The sequence below is a fragment of the Emys orbicularis genome, chromosome 4 (genome assembly GCF_028017835.1).
Source record: "Emys orbicularis isolate rEmyOrb1 chromosome 4, rEmyOrb1.hap1, whole genome shotgun sequence".
Taxonomy (NCBI): Eukaryota; Metazoa; Chordata; order Testudines; family Emydidae; genus Emys; species Emys orbicularis.
Genome location: NC_088686.1, coordinates 95,512,827 through 95,534,562, shown reverse-complemented (window position 1 = coordinate 95,534,562; position 21,736 = coordinate 95,512,827). Strand labels below are relative to the sequence as shown.

The 21,736-nt window shown below is 40.9% G+C and overlaps 1 protein-coding gene across 1 annotated transcript in view; it reads right to left on the bottom strand.

Moving 5' to 3' along the window:
- QSER1 (glutamine and serine rich 1) overlaps window positions 1-21,736 on the bottom strand; it is an 87,906-nt gene that overhangs the window by 26,174 nt on the left and 39,996 nt on the right. Inside the window, exons 4-7 of the mRNA XM_065403330.1 lie at window positions 11,229-14,936; window positions 4,700-4,989; window positions 2,695-2,811; window positions 1,717-1,850 (exon numbers count right to left, since the gene is read on the bottom strand). Of these exons, the coding sequence (XP_065259402.1) occupies window positions 1,717-1,850; window positions 2,695-2,811; window positions 4,700-4,989; window positions 11,229-14,936 (4,249 nt within the window). The remainder of the gene's footprint in view (window positions 1-1,716; window positions 1,851-2,694; window positions 2,812-4,699; window positions 4,990-11,228; window positions 14,937-21,736) is intronic.

Genomic DNA, 21,736 nt, shown 5'->3' with positions numbered 1-21,736 from the left:
TCCTCCCTATCCAGTAGGCTAGTAACCCTATCAAAGAAGGAACTTAGATTGGTTTGGCATGATTTGTTCTTGGCAAATCCATGTTGGCTATTACTTATAATCCTATTATCCCCTAGGTGCTCACAAACTGATTCATAATTTGTTCCAATATCTTTCTAGGTATCAAAGTTAGGCTGACTGGTCTACAATTCCCCAGGTCTTCTTTTTTCCTCTTTTTTAAGAAGTACTACATTTGCCTTTTTCCAGTCCTCTGCGACCTCAGCTGTCCTCTCTGAGTTCTTGAAGATAATCACTAATGATTCTGGGATTACCTCTGCTGTTTCCTTAGGTACCCTAAGGGGAATTTTGTCAGGCCCTGCCAACTTGAGTACAACTAACTTATCTAAATATTCTTTAACCTGTTCTTTCCTTATTTTGGCTTGTGTTCCTTCCCCTTTGTTAATACGAAGTGTCTTAAGTATCTAGCCACAATTATACTTTTTAGAGAATACTGAAGCAAAACAGGCATTAAATAACTCAGCATTCTTGTTGTCATCCATTATCAGCTCTCCTTCCCTGCTAAGGTGTGGACCTATACCTTCCTTCATCTTTCTCTTGCTCCTAATGTATTTATGGAACCTCTTCTTTCCTTTTATGTCGCTTGCTATGTATAACTGACTTTGTCCTGCAGCCTTTCTGATTTTGTCCCTACATATTTGTGCTATTCTTTTGTATTCATGATAGGAGCCATAACGGCCTCTTACTATTTTATCAGGATTGCTGTTGTGCCTTAAAACATAGCCAGGGCCTACATGATAAAAGGCTTTACCCACCAATAGGGTGGTCACTTTATAGACAGCCATTGTAAAGAATAATGTGAAGAGGAGGCATAATGTGACCATGATTACTCAAATCAGTAAGTAAACATACGGTCATATTCATAACAAGTTATGAGCCAATGAGCAACACTGTGTAGCTCTACTAAGAGAGAAATACAATAATTGAACTTCTGGGCATTAGGAGATGTATTGCTGTTGCAAGGTTGGCATGTGATATATAAGGGAGCAGTCTGTGAAAATGTACAAATGAAATACTTTCAGACTAAGTCTGATACATGGCTTTCCTTGGTAAGAACATGATTTAAAGTGTTGACAAAATTCTTTAGTTTGCTTTTTACTGCCAAACAAGCCCCCTCTATGAGCAGTGATATAATAGAAGGAAGAGCATCTTTCTGACAACCATTTCTACTACCCAAGAGCCAAACTTTTGTCTTCCGAGAGTTGAGAATAAAGTATGCTACTTCTGAGGCATCCAGACAGCATTGTCATCCAAGCAATCTGGAAACACAGACTTAACTTGCAAAGTCCACAAGGGAATAGATATGTAATTGTGTACCAACAGCATACGTATATATTACTAAGTGTTGAGAAATTATCTCACCTGGGGGCCTCCATTTATGTTGAGTAAGAAGTAAGGCAAGATAGACATTTGAGTCATGTGGCATTCCAAATCCTTCATAGCTGTAATGGAAAACTATTGTAATCCATAGAAGCAAAGGGGAAGAGTTACTAGCTGCTGTAGAAACTTTAACTAATTGCTCAAAGCAAGTAATTCAAAGTTTCCACTTAATGCTGCATTAATGTCATTTTTGAATAAGATATTCTGAAATATGAGCGCACGTGTGTGGCTCATGCCAAATCAATGCAATAAAATAAAAAGTGATCTGAAAATAAATACCTTGCAGATTGTAAAGGTTTACTTCGTGGTTTTTTTGAACAGACTCTGACATACTCCTTTTTGTTTGCATTTTCAATGAACTTCACATACACCCGTTTGTATTTCATTTTTGCATCCCCAAAATACCCAAGATACTGTGAAAAGCAAAACAAAAACATATAAATACACAGATTTTCCAATTAAAGTTATTTTGCTAAGCAAAGTTATTCAATTTATCATTTACACATGCAAATACTAAGACCATCTATTTGGGTACAAAAGCGATCTACTCTAAAACTGCTGGAATTTGGGAGGGAATTGACTGTGGATTTTAAATATCCTTAAAATATAAATGAGAAAATAAGACAATATAGACACTAGGCTTGGTTTTCTCCTGCATCTGAGCTCTGCTAGGCACAGGGTGAGGGGTACCATCAGGGAGCGGGTTACTTGGCTGGTCTGCACTTACACTTGCATGGAAGAGCAACTGGGGGGATATCCTACTTTATACTGTCAATGTATGGTCCATAAGGGGTCCTACACTAGCTGATCTTCAGAGTGGAGCTCCACTCCACCCTACCTCCTCTCTACCTCTTTGTCCCATAAACACTGCCAGGATGCAAGTATGGGGAAAGAGCACAGGACCCAGATCCACCAGCTTTATCCCAGCTGAGAACTCCTCCTCGCTGGGGGAATGCTAAACTGGGCAGTTGAGACCAGAATCTGGTTCCTTTGCATGACCTGCATGGCACAAAGAAACAAGAATGAAAATGAGAACTGGCCCTGAATATACGACAGCAATTCTTATTGTCGTTCTGCTGAAAGTATCAGAGGGACCCACTAATCACTCATTTCTAGCCCTAGAGTTAGGGAGATCTTTGCAGAAAGTAAACAGAAATGTCATGTTCCTTTAATGCTCCAGGGTCAGATATTTTCTTTTGTGCGAGTAGGGGCCCAACCAGAAGTCACTGCCATTTTACAAGGAATCTTCATACTTACACTATTAGTAGCAGCAAACTCTCTCTGTCCATCTCGAACTTCAGGAACAAACTTTTGTAACAAAGCCTTTTGTACTTTCCAGATTGCTGGAGGCTCTTTTCCCGTTTGTAAAGCCATCTATAAGAACCAAAAAATTATTAGCTAAAAATTGTGCTTATTTTCTTTCCAAAATGTATTAATTTTTTTCTTTAGAGATAAACTGGATATAAATTCTCCAGATTCCAACTACACCACTATTATGTGCTGATGGTACCACGATATTAACTACGAGGTATATTCAGCACAGATCTATAGACCAAACCTCAAAATTTATTTCTTCAAGATCTTTGAAGCTGACCTAGCCAGCTCCATCTATGCTGTGATGCCACAGCTACTGTACCATGCAATCAAACCATAAAATCCTGACAAATTTCATTTCAGCAATTTGTCACTTTTTTCAAAGTTTTTTATCATCATGCCTTTGGTAGTATGAAAATAATTTTTAAAAACAAAACCACCAAATACCAGAAACATGACTTCCCATGTTCCCTAGTGCTAGCTCTCTGTGACTGTAGAGTTCCCAGAGTACCTGACATTACAGCATGATACTTGCAGTTACGTGAAAACAAAAAGTTCAATAATAACTAGTGAACTGGACAAAGATTACATTTGCAGTTCAACTTTTAGTTCAACAACAATTAGCTCAAATAGACTATCCTCTTAAAACATTTGTGTCTTAAATATTTTAAACATGCCTGTAATAATTACCATTGCCCAGCCGAAATCCATCATTTAAATATTAATCTATAAAGATTCTCATATTTTAAGGGAATATTTTAAGTATAGAAAAAACTTTAAAAAGTGTATTTTCAAATGGTTATAAAATGAGAAAAACCCTACAAGATTAGGATCCAACATTGCAACGTGAGAATATTTTAAAACTAGTTATTCCTTAACTTACCTGACAAACCTAGCAAATTATTAACAGAACTTTTATTTTAAAATTTAAATTCAAAAGGGTCCATAGGAAGGCAAAGAATAAAGATATTTAGGAATGATTTTTAAAGTGACATGCAAAAGTAATAATCAAATCTGTGAGCTAGAACAGTAGCAGAGGAGTGGACATGCGGAAGACAAAACAGAGGAAGAAGAATTAGAAATGGAGAAAACAAATTAGGTTTCCTTAAACTCTGCAGATCTTATGAAGAGTTGTAGTGGATCCACATGGAAGCCACTCCTTGTTAGAGTAGCAAACAAAGCCTCCACAAAAATAAAAAAAAGAAAATCCTGAAACAAAAAGCTAAGGGCACGTCTACACGAACAGTGCTGCAGCTGTACCGATTCAGCTACACTGCTGCAGCACATCTGGTGAAGACACTCTATGCTGACGGAAGAGAGCTCTCCTGTTGGCACAATAAAACCACCTCTGTGAGCGGCAGAAGCTATGTCGGTGGGAGAAGCTCTGCCACCAACATAACACTGTGCACACGAGCGCTTAATGTCAGCATAATTTATGTCGCTCAGTGGAGTGGTTTATTCACACCCCTGAGCGACATAAATTATGCTGACATAGGCTGTAGTGTAGACATGGCCTAAGACACATACTTCTTCAACACCATACTCCGGAAAGCTTATCAAAGTCTTCTATAAGGATGTATTCTGGTGAGGTCAAGAATCCTTGAAAACTTTAGCTCTTTTGGAAAAGGTTAAAAGACATGCATCAAATCTGGAAGACTCCTGTCAACTAATGTATGTATGTCTATAGACAATTTTGAGATCTAATTGAGATTATCTGCTACAGTTATTTACCTTTATCATTTAACTAGTATGAATGCTTGACACACAATTAAAGTGATGCATATTCCCTACCCAAAACTAGAACCACACCTGTATGCCATCTTGGCAGCATCACAAATATGTTGAGCTATGCAGTAGACTATTATGCCTCTGCTCTTTGGTAGTTTGATTGTTGATGTCTGCTTCAGGGTGTGTGTTGGTAATTACTCAGAACAAACATTTGGATTACCTTTAGCATATCTATATCTTCAATCTTCACTACAAATTCATCACGTTCTCTGTACATGCCCTCTCCTCCACTGTCCGTATTCTCCTCATCAGTACATCCTTCTATTGCAACAGCTGCCTGTATTTTTGCTAACTGGTCTGAAGTCACACCATCCTGGTCAGCTATCTTTAGGAGTTCTGCTGAACTTGTTTTCTCCTGAACATTTACCACAGGAGCAGTAGTGTTTGGAGATTCCTGCTTTACAAGAGCAGTGGTGTTGGCAGTAGTAGCAACTGCCATTTTTTCAGTTTCTGAAGCAAAAAACAAGCAAGCATCGGTTATATAAATCATCAAGGATCAGCAACATAAGAAGGAAATGATGTTTATTTTATTTACTTTCCCAAACAATACATACAAAAAGCACCCATTCTATAAGTTAAAATAGTAAAGTTAACTAACCCTACATTAAACCTATATCTAAAAAATTAAAATAATTAGTATTAAGTCTGTAGGTTTGCAGGAAACTGATTTTGTTATAGCTGTAGCACACAGACACTATGGTGATACGTGACTTAGAACACATTGTTTTTACACAGTGGACCAACAGGAAAACTCTGTTTTGCTCTGTGGAACAAAGCAAATGGCAGACTCTAACAGATTACTATTTTGGATTTTGTTGGCCTCCCCTCTGCTGATATGCAACTACATCTTCATCATTTTCATCAAATAAAGAAAAAGGAAAGTGGCTGCCATGTATAACACAAAACCTAAACCAAATATGAAAAAGTATTGTCTTAGTGGCACTTCTGCGGCACTCTCATTTTGCAACTTCTAATAAATTAACTGGTGGTTTCAGATTAGATTTTAACACTCTTAACAATCCTATAATACAATTTAACACAAAGTAGTGCTTTGCAATGAGAATTAATGGTACAAAGTGAAGGAATGAAAAGCACGCCACTTCTGTATGCCACACTTAGTAAGTGTAAATTCCCAATTTCCCAAATGATTATTATTCCTTCCCCCTCAAGAAAGAAGACTTCTTTTAGATGTTGTATTACCATCTGCCCTCAAGACATACTTGCTTTAACTCTGTCTTGCTAATCTAACTAAACAATGCAAGCCACAAATTTATTGCTAATATCACACTTAGTGAATTAGCAGCAAAGGTTGGGACATATCCTTTAAAAATACAAAAAATAAATGTATCATTTCACATGATAAATTTCAAACAATGAGATACAGGAAAAAGAATATTCTATATAAATCATCATTATAAAATAATTCAAAAACAAGTTAACTGGATATTTAAATTATTGCATCTATATTACAAAAACATGCATATCTGGAAATAGGAGGAGTCATTAAAAAAATCACTATTGCCAAATTTTGAAAAATGTATATGAAAAGAAGTTACAGTGCATGCAGAATAAACTATTTCATGTCACATGACTGCAAGTACACTTATTTAATAAAAGTTGGTATACAATTGTTTTCCAAGTACATCTAGAAGTTTCCCCAAGAGCAGTAAAGTATGTATGAGGTACACTAGTGCTACCATGGTAGAAAGGTCTACATATTAATTGTGAATATTTTTACATTTTTATATTGTTGAGTCTAAAAATAAACAGATGTACAATTGCACAATCAGTACTGACTCTGCATGACCAGCATGTTGCAGAATGTCAATTATTGTTATTTTGGATAAGGTACAAATAGTTCTCCTTACAACAGAAGAGGAATTTGGTGGTATACATATGTATTATAATTTTATACAAAATAGTGAAAAGATAGTAAAACCATATTTTTTAAACAAAGTCTGAAGGGAAAAAAAGGTTAAAATAAAGCTCCACTTACTTTTCTCAGAACAATGTTCTGAATGTTCAACAAAAGGGAAACTCCTTTTGTACATATGCTCTATAAAAAGTTCTTAAATGTAACTATTTGATTTAAAAAGATGTACACATTATCTTTGGCTAGAAGTACTAACTGGGAGACTGTCCACACTGCTTTAACATTCAGAAAAAATACCGTCTATTTAAACGTTTTAAAAATTCAGAATTTTGCACTGAGAGAAATGAACGAAGCTTTATTTTAAGACGTTTCCTTCCTCTGCTCAAAATAGAAGTTATAAACTAATCAGTTTAATTAAATGTACCCACAAAAGCAAACATGACAGTTATTCAATCAAAATTGTTTCCTTTGTACTAAATACACAGTACAATAAATCCTTTTGTATTAGCTTATTATGCCAAATTATTATTTTTTAAATTAAAAATATACTTTTGGGACACATTAGCTACAGCAAATCATTTTACACTTATTTCATTTCAGTAAAAACATCCAGGAATTATTCATAGTGAAAGAATTAAAATCAAATCTTATTTATATTGGCCCTGGTCAGAGTTAATTCATGCACATGTACATTTTCACATAGAAATGCTTTTACTAAGTACATATATTCATCTTCAACAAGATTACTTTTGATAAATACGAACTGTGGAGCAGACTGCTTTAAAATCGTTAAATAATTTTTCCAGTGGCTGGAAGAGGAAGATGGATGATATTTATAACAGAGTCTCTCTGGAGTGCCAACTTTGCTGGGTGGGGGCCGCTTGCCACACAGAGTTACCACCACAAGGTCAGGCCAGTCCAGGCTCTAGCCCCTTAGGGTATGTCTACACAGCGAAGAAAAATCTGTGGCTGGCCCATGCCAGCTGACTTGGGCTCAAGAGGCTTGGGCTACAGGGCTGTTTCATCGCTGTGTAGACTTCCGGGCTAGGGCCCTGCAGGGTATTAAGGTCCCAGAGCTCCCGAGCCCAGAAGCCTACCCAGCAATGAAACAGCCCCGCAGCCAGAGCCCTGCAAGACCAAGTAGGTTGGCACAGGCCAGTCGCAGGTTTTTCTTTGCTGTGTAGACATACCCTTAGTCCTTGCAGTGGGCCGCACCCTTGTAGTCCTGCTTACTTTGTGATGGGTGGGGAAAAGCAAAAGTTGCACTAGGTAGGACATTTACCTTTCAAAAATTCCATTTCTCTAAAGAAACTCAGGAAAGAACAAGCCCCTCCTGGGGTCAACAGAAAGTGAAAAGTTCAGCAGCACCACCTTACTTCAGGAGTGCCTAGGTAGCAGCTTTACTGGAGTTCTTACGGACAGATAGCTGAGTCAGTCTCTCCGTAGCAGGCTTGCCCCTGGAGTTTGCTGGACTCCTTGCAGAACTGGCAGGGTCTCTCGCATGTGGGGTTCCTCCTGCTGCTTCAGGACCACTTCAGATGTTACCTTCTCTTTCCCCAGGCTTTCCCCTGGCAGACTGCAGGTTCCTCCTTTTAAAGCCCTCCTCCCTACCATGCATGATTGGCAGGGCTGAGGCTCCCTTTGCACACACTGCCTCCCTAGTCCCTTTGCTGTCAGTGCGGGATTTATACACCCTATCATAGTATTAAAGAGCAAAAGAGACAAATATTTCACAGCTAGGGAGAAGGAAAGAAGTACCGCTCAAAGTTTCTTTGGCACTTTGGAGGATAGAGCTGAAATTCAGAGGGATCTTACTGAAGAACTGGGCTATAGACAACAAAATGAAATTTAACAAAGACAAATGTAAGGTTACACTTAGGGGAAAAAACAAATGCACAAATACAGAATGGGGGATAACTGGCTTGGTAGCAGCACTGCTGAAAAGGATCTGGGAGTTGTGGTGGCTGACAACCTCAACATGCCTCAGCAATGCGATGCTGTTGCAAAAAAAAAAAAAAAAAAACAACCCAACCAAATGCAATTTTAGGTTGCATTAACAGAGGTATAGCCTGTAAGTCCTGGGAGGTGAAAGTATCGCTCTACCTGGTGCTGATTAGGCCTCAGCTGGAATATTGTGTCCAATTTTGGTAACCAATGTATAGGAAGGATGTAGAGAAACTGGAAAGGATCCAGAGGCAAGCAACAATGATCAAAAGGATGGAATGCATAATCAAAAGGATGGAATGCAAGCCATATAAGCAAAGGCTGAAGGAACTGGGTATGTTTAGTTTGGAAAAGAGAAGATTAAGCGGGGGGAGACATGATAGTGGTCTTCAAATACTTGAAAGGCTGCCATAAAAAAGATGGAGAAAGGTTGTTCTCTCTTGCTTCAGAGGGCAGGAAGGAAGGCAATGGGTTCAAACTACAGCATAGCAGATTTAGATTAAATCTCAGGAAAAACTTCCTAACTATAAGAAGAGTAGGACAATGGAACAGACTGCCTAGGGAGGTTGTGGAAGCTCCTTCACTGGAGATTTTCAAAAGGAGGCTGGCTAGTCATCTGTCTTGGATGGTCTAGGCCCAACAAATCCTGCATCTTGGTTAGGGGGTTAGATCACATGGCCCTTGCGGCCCCTTCTAACCTATGATTCTATGACTCCCAAGACTAGCTATAAGAGATTCCTCAGAGATGCCACATGCGGGCAGAGGTACATTCCAAATACACTGTATTTGAGATATGAAGGTAGCTTATGTGAACAGCAACAAAGAATTTACTGAACTTAACATATATATGGAAACCCTGGTCCATATTCTTCTAGGAAGCATCCCTGTTAACACAGAGATCTTTATGGATATATGTTTAGCATGGAGCTCAAGGACAACACCTATTCTAATTCTGTGAACTTAAAGTATCAATACCTTCCTATACAAAGCAATGTTCAACATGCTCTAAGCATGTTCTATGTATAAAAAGTTGTTATAAGAGACAAAGTGGCACTGAACTCTAGGTGTCGTCAAAATTGTTTCTGAGATGCATACATTTTTAGTGATAACTAGGTCTCTTAAGCAGTATCCAGTAATTTACAAACTTAATGGATCCACCATTTCCCCTAATCCCCAAAGATTCATGGCCTGGACATTCTTTTGGGAAAGAAGGTCTGGATAAGGTTCCTCTGTGAATAATAAATGTCTCTACTCTTGACTTGGCTAGAGATACTGCTGTAAGATTACTTGAGGCATTCCTTTTCCCAAGGGTCTGTGAGCCAGCTATAGAGAGTTGCCACAAAACTAATGGATGGGTCTGAAAGTTCTACAAATTTGTCTCTGGAGAGCCACAATTGTAGCTGAATGTAAAGTGTGTGGCAGCATTAAATCTCATTTAATATGCATGTAATATTAAAGGGCAGAAGAAACACAAACTGGACAAGCATTCAAAAAAGATTGCTTACAGGAAATCAAAAGGAGCTAGAACCACTAAAGTAACTGGGTACTCTTTATGTTGTTAACCTTTAAAGCATTTGGGCAAATGCTGATGAAGCCATGCCTGCTGAGGCAGACCCTGACCTCTGTTAGTAGAATCTGCCCTTTTTGCTTCTTGGAGTCTGATGAGTTCTTCATTGTGAACTTCTGGCCAAATGTTGCCTGGAAACCCTGTGACTGGCATTTGAAAGTGAAAGTGTGTTTCTCTCCAGATGCTGCATAGAGACCCTGAGATTTGAAAGTGATCGTAAAGTCTAAGATGTGCATTGTCTTGTCATTGAACAAATTAGGCCCCTCAAAAGGGCAGATCTAGATTTCTCTTGGAAAGTCAGAGAAATTTAGTCACAAGCACCGGCATATAGTGACTGTAGTCACTGTCTTTGCCAAAACATTAGCAGCATCACAGTCTGCAGGGCAGGTCCAGCACTTGTCAAATCCCAGTTACCACGAAAACATCAAAATATTTTAAAATGTAGATAAGAAAAGAAAACAGTTTGCTGAAAATACTTCCAGAGGAAGCACCAGTAATTAAAATGTATGATTTTTGACAAGTATTCTACAACGTATAGAATAGACACATTAATATTTAGCAGAGGAACTATATATAAAATATAAATAGTGCCATCACTACCACCCATGTTGCACTAGGTAGGACATTTACCTTTCAAAAATTCCATTTCTCTAAAGTCATCTACTTTGTGCTTAATAGTATAAAGTCTGAACTCCTCCTATTTAGAAAGTACCAATAAAACACATTCTTAGCTTGCCAGTGTAAAAACAAATGTTTTTATGCATAACTCTGCTTTATGTAACTCAATCACTGAAAGAACACACTCAATTCCACCAAGGTAAAAACAATCTTTTCTGGAAGTAACTCAATTATGTCGTCATGATGAAATTTCTTTAAAGACACTGTTGCATTTTTACAATCTTTACTGTCCATATGATGGAACATTTGGTACTAGACTGTTGAGTTTTACAGGCAAAACCTTATCTACCATTTTGAGTTAGAAAATAATAGAGTTGATATCAGTTTACTAAAATACAAGTTTCTCCATTCCATGCCAAAATCATCTTTTATACTGAAAAAGAAATATTTAAGGATATATTTTCAAAACAATGTACAAGGATTTAGCCACATAACTTCCACTATTGTGGAAAACACTAATTTAGTTAAATCTCAGTTCAATAATTTGAATATTACTCCTAAATTTTAGTGTGACCTAACAAAGGTCTTTTGAAAGATATGTTTATCTAAAACTAAAGATATTAAAATTAAAAAGTAAAGTATATGCAAAAACTACAGAATTATGTCTTTGAAAGTAAACTATTTTACCTGATTTGTTTTTTTTGTCAGCAGTATCATCCAAAGCTGATAATGCTGTAGAAATGCTCTTCTGAAGATCGTGGTTACCCCCTACAGAATCATCTTCATCAGAAGAAAATGAAGGCAATGTTTCCAAATTTTTCTTAAGTTCATCATCAACTTTTTTGGTTGGACTTTCACAGCCACCCTCAACAGACAAAGGAGCTGCTGCTGGCTGTGGCTTTGAAGGTGGCTGGGGACCCGGGGCACGGACTATCTGGGTAACTGGCCGCCTAGTCCTGTTAGGCATTCGTACAGCAGGTGCTGAAAACTGTTGCCTGGGCCCAGATTTTAGAAAGTCTAAAAAAGATGCAAGGAATCCTGTTTTGACTTCTGGTTGCTTTTCTTCCACTTCTTTAATTTTTTGCCTCATTCTTTCTTGGTGTTGATAAATATCATAACAACTTTCAGAAACAGGAGAAGAATATGGTAAACATATGTCAGTTCCTCTTATATTCTGACGTTTGCACTGTCCACTTCGTTTCAGTTGTTTCTGGCTTGCACTTTCATCTTCTGTAGAATTTTTTATTTGGCTTTTTCCTTTACTTTTTTTCTTTTGAAAGTTCCCTTGACTTAAATCTTGGTTCTCTTCTTCAGTTTTGCTACCACTTCCATCTCCTGGTTGTAGCACAGATATTGGTTGCAATGGACCTTTAATCTTGTTACCTACTACAATGCCATCATCACAACCCATATTAAAATCATTATCTGATGTAACGCTCTCTTCACTTAGACTCCGACCACTTGAAACAAATTCTGAGTCTCTAGCATTCAGTGTACCATCAATGGGAACATCATTGTCTTCTTCAGATTCATGACTAATGCTAGAGTGTTTCTTAACTTTGCCAGAACCTTGTTCTTGCTCCTCCTGACTAGGTCCAAGGGCTGGAGAAGTCATTCTAGCTGATACGTTTTGACCAGAAGTCTCCATATGTTGATCAAGGATCACATGTTTTGATTGTATTGTAGATACTGTTGTAAGGTTTATAGTAACTTGGCTTCCATTTAGAGAAATATTATTTATGCTATGTGGTTTTCCAACTACAGTGGGTGAGGAGCTGAAACTAGGAGATATGTGACGTACATCTATTGACTGGAACTGAGATTTGGAATCATCACCATTTTCAACAGATTGGATTTCTTCTTCATTAGATGTGGATTTGGCAAATTCTGATGGTGTGACCCCACACGCTGCTGCTGTTGCTGCTAAGATGTCATCCACATTAGACAATATATTCCTCTCATCACTGAGAAGCATAGACTCTGGAAAACATATCGAACCAAGAGAAACAAACTGATTCTTTGATTCATGTTGATTTGGTTGAGTAAAATGGTCTTTTGATGTCATATGTTGCTGTAGTGGTTTTGAGGACTCAGAAATGTCCATTTTAATAACTTCTGCATTTTGAGGATGAAGCTGTTGCTGAGAATGACCCCCATTACTTTGAATAATGTGACTATCCATTTGAAGGAACTGATGTGCTACCTGCTGAGGACTCTGTATTCGTCGCACATGTGGAGATGACTTTGCTTGTCCTAAGCCTGACTGCAGTATTGACTGCTGAAGAATTTGTAAGTCACAGGCAGATTCCAGAAGTACCTGTGCATTAGGCAAACATAGTTGACTGCCATGCCTCAAGGCATGAGCTTGAATCTGTGATGATGTGCTAATGACTTGGCCCTGCTGTTCTTGGGCCTTAGTTTCATGTACTTTATGCATAAGAGAATGCTGCTGGTTTAGTTCTTTAGCATTTAAACTTACTTGTGTTGTCTGCATTAAATTAGCTGCCTTTTTAATATCATGGCTTATTACATTAGTGATATGGCCGATCTGTTGAGTAAGCTGTGCCACAGAACCAACCATCCTCTCATCTTTTTTTGACCCTTGAAGAGTAAGCCCAACAACTTGGTCTTCAAGACGAGAATTACTTCTGATTACACTTTGAGAATATCTGTCATCTGCCTTTGAGACCCTATAGGCAGCGTCCTGAGCATTAATTTCACTATCAGTTAGCCTTTGGGTAGAGGATTCAAGAGAAGCTTGCTGTTGCAATGCCTGTAAATCTTGCATTGACAATTCATCTTCCTGTTTTGATGAAGCATACAAGTTAGAGTCAGATTTCCTTTTAACATATGTTTTTGTATCTGAGGAAGATCTATTGTTCTGCAGTGTCTGTGAATGAGCTGGGGATGCAAAAGTAGGAGACTGAACAGCTGTCAAAAACTTTTGAGACTGTGGAGAAGATGATTCTTGTGTCTGAGAATTCTGAGAAGAATGTAAAGAAATATAGTTCTGGTTTGGGCTTGACGCTGACAAATTTTGAACACGAGGGGAGGAAGAAAATGGAAGAGAAGGTGAAGTTAATGTTAAAGATTGCCCTGAAGTATAACTTTCTGAAGGACTAACAGCTGACAAAACCTGTGATTGAGATGAATAACTAACCTGTGATTGGTTAACGGGAGATAAACCCTGAGAGTGATTAGAAGAATAACTCTGAGATTGGCTAACTGAAGAAAGATCCCTTGTTTGACCAGAGTAGTTCTCATTTGGAACTGAAGTTAATACCTGTTGATCTGCAGAGTAACTTAGTGTTGTCTGACTATCAGAAGTTATAGTTTGCGATTGCCCAGAAAAAGTCAGTGTTTTATATAATGAGGGCAGCTTCTCAACCTTGCTAGATGAGAAAACTTGTGAATGACTGACAGATGGCATATTCTGTGACTGTGTGGAAACATAGTTTTGGGATTGGCTGACTGATAACAGACTTGGTAGCTGTGCTGTAGAATAGATTTGTGCTTGGCCTGCTATTACAGAACTCTGGTTTTGTGCAGTTTTGGAATAGCTTTGTGTCTGCACAGGAGAGGCTACATTTTGAGGTTTGGGGGTCTTTGTTGACCTTGATAGCTGCTTTGTAGAACAGTTTTTTGCTTTTGCTGTAGAAGTAGATGGGAAACCAGGTGATGAAATTGCAGATGTATAAGACTGAGCAAGTTCCACTGAGACTTGAGAGGTCTTCTGTTGTGATCCTCCATTGCTCACCTGAGTAGCATCTCCAACTGGACTGCAGGACAGTGCTGACTGCCTGGATGTATCCTGAAAATTAACTCCACTTGTACTTGATAAATAACTGTGTAAGGAATGCTGTGAACCAGTCAGTTGTGCCTGAACAGACTGTGTACTTGAAGGCCGCTGATGGTGTTTAATAACACTACATTCTCGCTGAAGTGCTCTATCAATGGAGGCAGTGGAACCAGAAAAGACAGATGTGCTATATGCCTGAGAAGCCTGCTGAGCTCCTCCAAGTGTTGAAGGCAACAAACTAAATTGAGGTTGCAAGAGATGGGGTGCGGACTCTTGAGCAGAACGGTATGTTGATGACTGAGGTGGTATGCTGGTACTTAAAACAGAGCTGCCTAAGCGCTCAAATGTCAAAGCAGTTGGAACTGTGCCTTGTGATGTCTTGATTTGCAATAAAGGGTCATGAGCAGTTAAAAGACCATTTGATGTAGCACTGAATGTTGCATCTTGAAGTGTGAGAGATGGAGTAGTAGCAAAGTTTCTACTGCTGAAAGAGTTGGGATGCTGATAAGCTGATAAAGCAGATGTTGGTGGAAATGTTCCAGAGGTTGGCAATGCTCCAGTAACAAATAGTTCTGTTGCTGCTGAGGAATGCATACCTGGGGGGTGGAAAAAAAAAAAGTGTAAAGAAACTTTATAAGTAATAATATTTTGTACTTCCATAGCTCATTTTATTGTACAATCTCAAAGCCCTTTACAAGTGTAACTTCAGACTCAACACCGCTGTGAGGGAAAGAAGTAGTGTTATTCTTAGATTTAAGCAAAAATAAATCACAAAATGTTTACTTGCACACCTATGAATATACAAGGACACATTTTCTGGGTCTATTTTTCAAACTGGGCCTCCATTTTTGCAGGTATAATGAACTCCACACTGCAGTTAAATTGCCAAGAATAAGCACAAACTGAAATTATGTATTGTTGGTGCAAAATGTGCCAAAAAAAAGAGAGAGAGCCCTGTTTGAAACCTCAGGCACCTTTATATTTATTTTTATCTATTTAGTTGTTTTGATTTTAATCTATATGAAACTCCACAACTCTTAATATACGTTTAAATACACCATAGGAGTTAAAAAACATAAATCAAAGCAGTAGCACTTTTCTTACTCCTTCACTCCCCACCCTAAAACACCTCAAATAATCATCAGACAACAGAACACAACTGCTTAAGAAAGCTATAGAACACTCCTTTCAGTAATGTACAGCTCTCATTAAGTGATGGTCATTCACGAATGCCTGGGCTAAAAGGAACAAAATGCCTGTTACTGTGAATAAAATTTACATTGCACTCCTAAAAGATGCAATTTTATAAATCTATATCAAAACATTCATTGAATGGGAGTTTTGTCAATAGTTTTTACAACTTATTTTCTGAGAAACTGCATTTATTTTGCTGCATGTATACTTATAAAAGGAGGCTTTGCTCTGAGAGGTGGAAAAGAAATGCATTTATATTACATTTGTATGTATAAAATGGAATAAAAGCATCCATGACATCCACAATATGAGTATCCGATCAAAAGGTCTGACATTCACTACTTGCAGCCTTGCTTTGCTGCACCATCCTTAGCTGATAAAAAAAAAATATTGATCAATGGAATATAAATTCTGTATTACTTGAATTATAATACAAGAATTATATATATATATATATATATATATATATATATAATTAAATTTAAGCCTAGATACAATCATATTATTTAATGACTTCTTGCACTTCTATAGCACTTCCCATCTCAGGAGTTCAAAGAGCTTTACCAACAGTGGATATTAAGATTCACAACGTCACTAAAATAGGGATCATAATAGTTTCTTATTCAGAGATGGTGAACAGAAGCATTGAATAGTTAAGTGATTTGCCCGAAGTCCTACAGGAATCTATGGAAAAGCTAGAGAACCTTGGTTCTATTCCTCACTTCCAGTCCATATCCACATAACTATCCTTCCATTAACAAATAATGAAAGCCCTCAAATAGATTTATATAATCTTACATTTAAAAATACAGGCAATTAGTCAATTAATCCCTGGAGCCCTACCCTGCTGCTATTGAAAGTTAAATGCAGTGCTCTTACTGACTTTCATGGGAACCAGACTGGGCATAGGGCAGTGATTCATATAGTTCAACTTTCAGTTCAGTGGCTAAGGGAAAAAGACAGCTTTTTAGCTTTGAACTACTATTTGAGAATAAGTAAAATCCTCACTAAGAAGGATTTCAGTTTTGACACAATAATTACCTCAGCAAATAAATTCCATTTAAAATAATTTAAAATATTTCAGTTGTTTCAAGTTTTATAGTTGCAGCAGGGCACCATTACAGCTTAATCTCAAAATTGCTTAGACAGCATCAGCTGAGGCAGCTCAGGAGGGCATTTGGATGGCCTTTCAGTTCAACAGAAATTAAACCCTTATAATAAAAAGAGAAGCATTTTAGCACCAGTTTAAAATTTGCAAGCTGTACAAATAAATATGCTATATACTATTTGTAAATATATCTATATGGATGCAGTAAATAGAAATTTTAAGTAGCATTCAAACACCAATCAGATTCTCCCAAGCATAAAAATACTTATTGCCATAGAGGCAGGAGGACTACTGTATATAAAAAAAGAAAAAATACACGGTTACCTACCTTCTTGTAACAGTTGTTCTTCGGGTTGTGTTGCTCACATCCATTCCAAGTAGGTGTGCACGTTCTGCGTGCACAGTTGTCAGAAGGTTTTTCCCCTAGTGGTACCCGTCGGGTCGGCTGTGGAGCCCCCCTGGAGTGGTGCCTTCACGGCGGTGTATATAGGTCCCTGCCGACCCGCCGCCTCTTCAGTTCCTTCTTGCCGGATACTCCGACAGAGGGGAGGTGGGTGGGTCTTGGAATGGACATGAACAGCACATCTCGAAAAACAATAGTTACAAGAAAGTAAGTAACCGTTTTTTCTTCTTCAAGTGCTTGCTCATGTCGATTCCAAGTAGGTGACTCCCAAGCATTTCCTAGGAGGGGTCCGAGTTCATGGAATTGCTGACTGAAGCACCACTCTGCCGAATGCTGCATCGTCCCTGGCATGCTGGGTAATGAGAGGTAAAAATGTGGATCGATTACCATGTCGCTGCCCTGCAGCTCTCCTGGGCCAGGAACGCCACCGAAGACACCTGCGCCCTTGTAGAATGTGCCGTTAGTGCTGGGGCAGGTATCTTTGCCAAATCATAACATGCCCGGATACAGGACGAGATCCATGACGAAATTCTTTGAGAAAAGACACCGTGAGGCTCTTAATCCTATCAACTACTGCCACAAACAACTGAATCGACTTATGAAACGGCTTTGGGCGCTTGATATAAAAGGCCAATGCTCGCTGTATGTCCAAGGAGTGGAGTCTTTGCTCCCGACTGTTAGCAGCGTGTGGCTTAGGGTAAAAGACTGGGAGAAAAATGTCCTGATTGGCATGAAATAGAGACGACCTTTGGGAGAAAGGCTGGGTGAGGACTAAGCTGACCTTGTCCTTATAAAAAAATGGTGCAAGGAGGGTCAGAAGTTAAGGCCTTAAGCTCGGACACTCTCCTAGTTAATGTTATTGCGACCAGAAATGCCACTTTCCATGACAGAAAGAATAATGAGCAAGTCACTAGGGGCTTGAAGGGGGGCCCTATTAGTCTTGAAAGAACCAGATTGAAGTCCCAAACCGGGATCGGCTGCCTAACTTGTGGGTATAATCTGTCAAGACCTTTAAAAAACCGACCGACCATCAGGTTGGAGAAGACTGATTGGCCAGCCACTCCTGGGTAGAATGCCGAAATGGCGGCTAGGTCAACCCTTATTGATGAGACCGACAGGCCCTGCTTCTTTAAATACAGCAGATAGTCTAAGGTGAGAGGTATCAGTGTCTGCAGTGGAAGGGTACAGGCCTGCAAACACCAGATTGAGAATCTCTTCCACTTGGCCAGGTAGGTGGCCCAGGTAGAGGGTTTCCTACTGCCAAGGAGAACCTCCCTAATGGGATCAGAGCACATTAGTTCTACTTGGTTTAACCAGGAAGCTTCCAAGATGTAATGTGGAGAGACTCGAGGCTGGAACACTGGAGATGGTCATGATCTTGAGTGATCAGGTACGGAAGCAAGGGCAATGAGATTGGGGTATCCACCGACAGCTCCAGGAGCGAGGTATACCAGTCCTGGCGAGGCCCAGCTGGCACTATCAGTATGACTGTGGCCCTCTCCCTGCGGATCTTGAGCAGAATCTTGTGGATAAGCGGGAAAGGCCGGAACACGTACAGCAGGTGGTCCGTCCAAGGAAGGAGGAACGCGTCCACGAGAGAGCCCAGGTTGTGATTCTGGAAGGAACAGAACTGTAGACACTGCCTGTTGCTTTTTGTAGTGAACAGGTCTATCTGGGGAACTCCCCACCTTTGGAAAATGCTATTCATCATGTCCAGGCGAATGGACCACTTGTGGTTGTGGAATGATCTGCTAAGATAGTCCGCTAGCTTGTTAGGAGAACCAGGAGGTAGGATGTTTCCAGGTGAATTGAGTGGGCTATGCAGAAGTCCCACAGTGTGAGAGCTTCCTAATATAGGGGAAAGGAGCGAGCTCCACCATGCTTGTTTATATAAAACATTGTGGTTGTGTTGTCCATCATCAACGCCACACTATGCCTTCGCAAGTGGACATGGAAGGTCTGGCATGCCAGGCGGACCACTCTCAGCTCCCTGATGTCGACGAGAAGCAAGAGCTCGACTTGCGACCAAAGTCCCTGGATCCTGAGTTCTTCCAGATGAGCTCCCCACCCCAATGCTGATGCGTCTGTGACCAGGGACAGAAAGGGCTGCGGTCTGGTAAAGGGGACCCCTGTGCATACCGCCTGTGGGTTGAGCCACCACTGGAGAGACCCAAGAACTGGCAGTGGGAGTGTGACCACCTTGTCCAGGCTGTTGCACCCTAGCCGATAAGTTGACGCCAGCAAGGCCTGGAGAGGTCTGAGCCTCAGCCTTACTTATTGTGCCACATATGTACAAGCTGCCATATGTCCGAGGAGCTTCAAGCAATTCCTTGCTGTGGTGGTGGGGTATTGCTTGAAGCCTTCTATGATGTCTTGCATTGTCCGAAAACGAGTCTCTGGCAGGAAGGCTCTGGCCTGACCCAAGTCCAACACTGCCCCAATGAATTCTATTCTCTGAGTAGGGGATAGAGTTGATTTGTGTACGTTCAGGAGGAGACCCAGCTTGTTGAAGGTGGATCTCATCAAGTTGACGTGTTGCTCCACTTGCGCCTTGGAACAGCCCCTGACCAGCCAGTCGTCGAGGTATGGGAAGACCTGCACCTGCCTTCTTCTCAGGAAGGCAGCTATGACTGCCACGCACTTGATAAAAACTCGAGGTGCTGCTGACAGGACAAAGGGGAGGACTGTAAACTGGTAATGGTTATGGTGCACTACGAACCGGAGAAAGCATTTGTGGGCTGGAACTATTGATATGTGGAAGTACGAGTCCTTTAGGTTGAGGACAGCACACCAGTCTCCTGGATCCAGGGACGGGATGATGGCAGTCAAAGAGACCATGTGGCACCTCAACTTATTCATGAACCTGTTGAGGCGTTGCAGGTCAACGACAGGTCTGAGACCCCCTTTGGCTTTGAGGATTAGGAAATATCGGGAGTAGAATCCGTTGTCCCTTAGTTCCTGTGGAACCTCCTCCACTGCTCCCGCGTCGAGGAGCATTTGAAACTCCTGCATGAGGAGCTGCTTGTGAGAAGAGTCCTTGAAGAGGGACGAGGAAGGGGTATGGGAGGAGCAGAATTGGAGAGAATATCCCACTTCTATGGTGCGAAGGACCCAGCAATTTGAGGTTATCTGGGTCCAAGTACGACAGAAGTGGGACAAACAATTCACAAAACAGGGTGAAGGGTCCAGTGAGTGGACTGGTGCGTTGCCCCCGAGCGCGCCATCACAAGGCTTGCTTAGAGCCTTATGACTGCCTCGCTGAGCCCTGGCCTTGACTGGGCAGTGGATGGTGATGAGGCTTATGCCTACCATGCCTGCCCCACTTCCTGGAAAAGTCCTGCCTAGGCTGGGGAAGGTAGAAGTGCGGAGGGGGTTGGGGCTTAAAGTGTTTCTGCTGGGTGGCGGGGGTATGCAGACCCAGCAATTTCAGTGTTTCCCATGAATCCTTTAGGCTATGGAGCTTGGAATCTGTCTGCTCAGAAAACAGCCTCATGCAGTCGAAGGGCAACTCTTGAATTGTTTGTTGGATCTCTGGGGGAAGGCCCGACACCTGGAGCCATAAGCTCTTCCTCATGGCTATGGCGGAGGACATGGTTCGTGTGGCAGAGGCTACTGCGTCAAGTGAGGCCTGTAAAGAGGTCTGTGCCAGGGACAACGAGCGAGGACACCACAGCAGTGCCGAGCGGGATGGTGCCAGAGAACAGTGCCACGGGAAGGTGAGCGGTGCCTCATCATTGTAGGCTTGCCACTAGACGGTGCAGCTCCTTGAGTTCCTCCAAGACCGGCGCCGGGTGCCCCTGCGCGGGACGCACACCGCTGGCAGACCTGGCTGCTCTCACTGTGGACGAGTGCTCTCTATCTGTCTTCTTGTGCCATTTATGAAGCACTGGTGAGTGTTAGCGGTGCTGCATTGCCATCGTGGGCTTCAGCGCTGGGGAGTGACTGTGTCGAGGATCTCTATGCTTAGAGTCCTTCCTTGGTGTCATTTCTCTAACGGAGCTTGGAGCACTCTACACGGAGAAGCTCGGTGCTAGGTTTGGCTGGCCCGGAGCTGGCTGGGGATGGAGGGCTGCCTCCATAAGGAGTTGTTTGAGCCTGAAGTCCCTTTCTTTCTTTGTTCTCGGGTGGAACCCTTTGCAGATCTTGCAGCGATCTGTTTGATGTGCCTCCCCCAGACACTTTAGGCAGGAATCGTGGGGGCCACCCATTGGCATGGGCTTGTGGCAAGTCCAGCACAGCTTAAACCCTTGGGATCGAGGCATGCCCCAAACCCCAAGAGGTGAGGGAAATTGGTTTGGTGGGGATGGGGAAACCCCCAGCTTCTATCTAACTAACTAACTAACTATTAAAGACTAACAATAACTAATAAACTATTTACAGGATAATCAAAAGTCTGATCACTAGGGGAAACGCTTGCCAAAGCAAGAGAGACACGCAGCTCCAACGACCGTCACTGGCAGTAAGAAGGAACTGAGGAAGCGGCGGGTCGGTAGGGACCTATATACACCGCCATAAAGGTGCGACTCCAGGGGGCTCCACAGCCGACCTGACGGGTACTGCTGGGGAAAAGCCTTCTGATGACACCTACTTGGAATCGACACCTACTTGGACACCGCACACACCAACTTGGAATCGACATGAGCAAGCACTCAAGAAGCTAAATTACTTGAATATGCCAAGATTTTTTCACA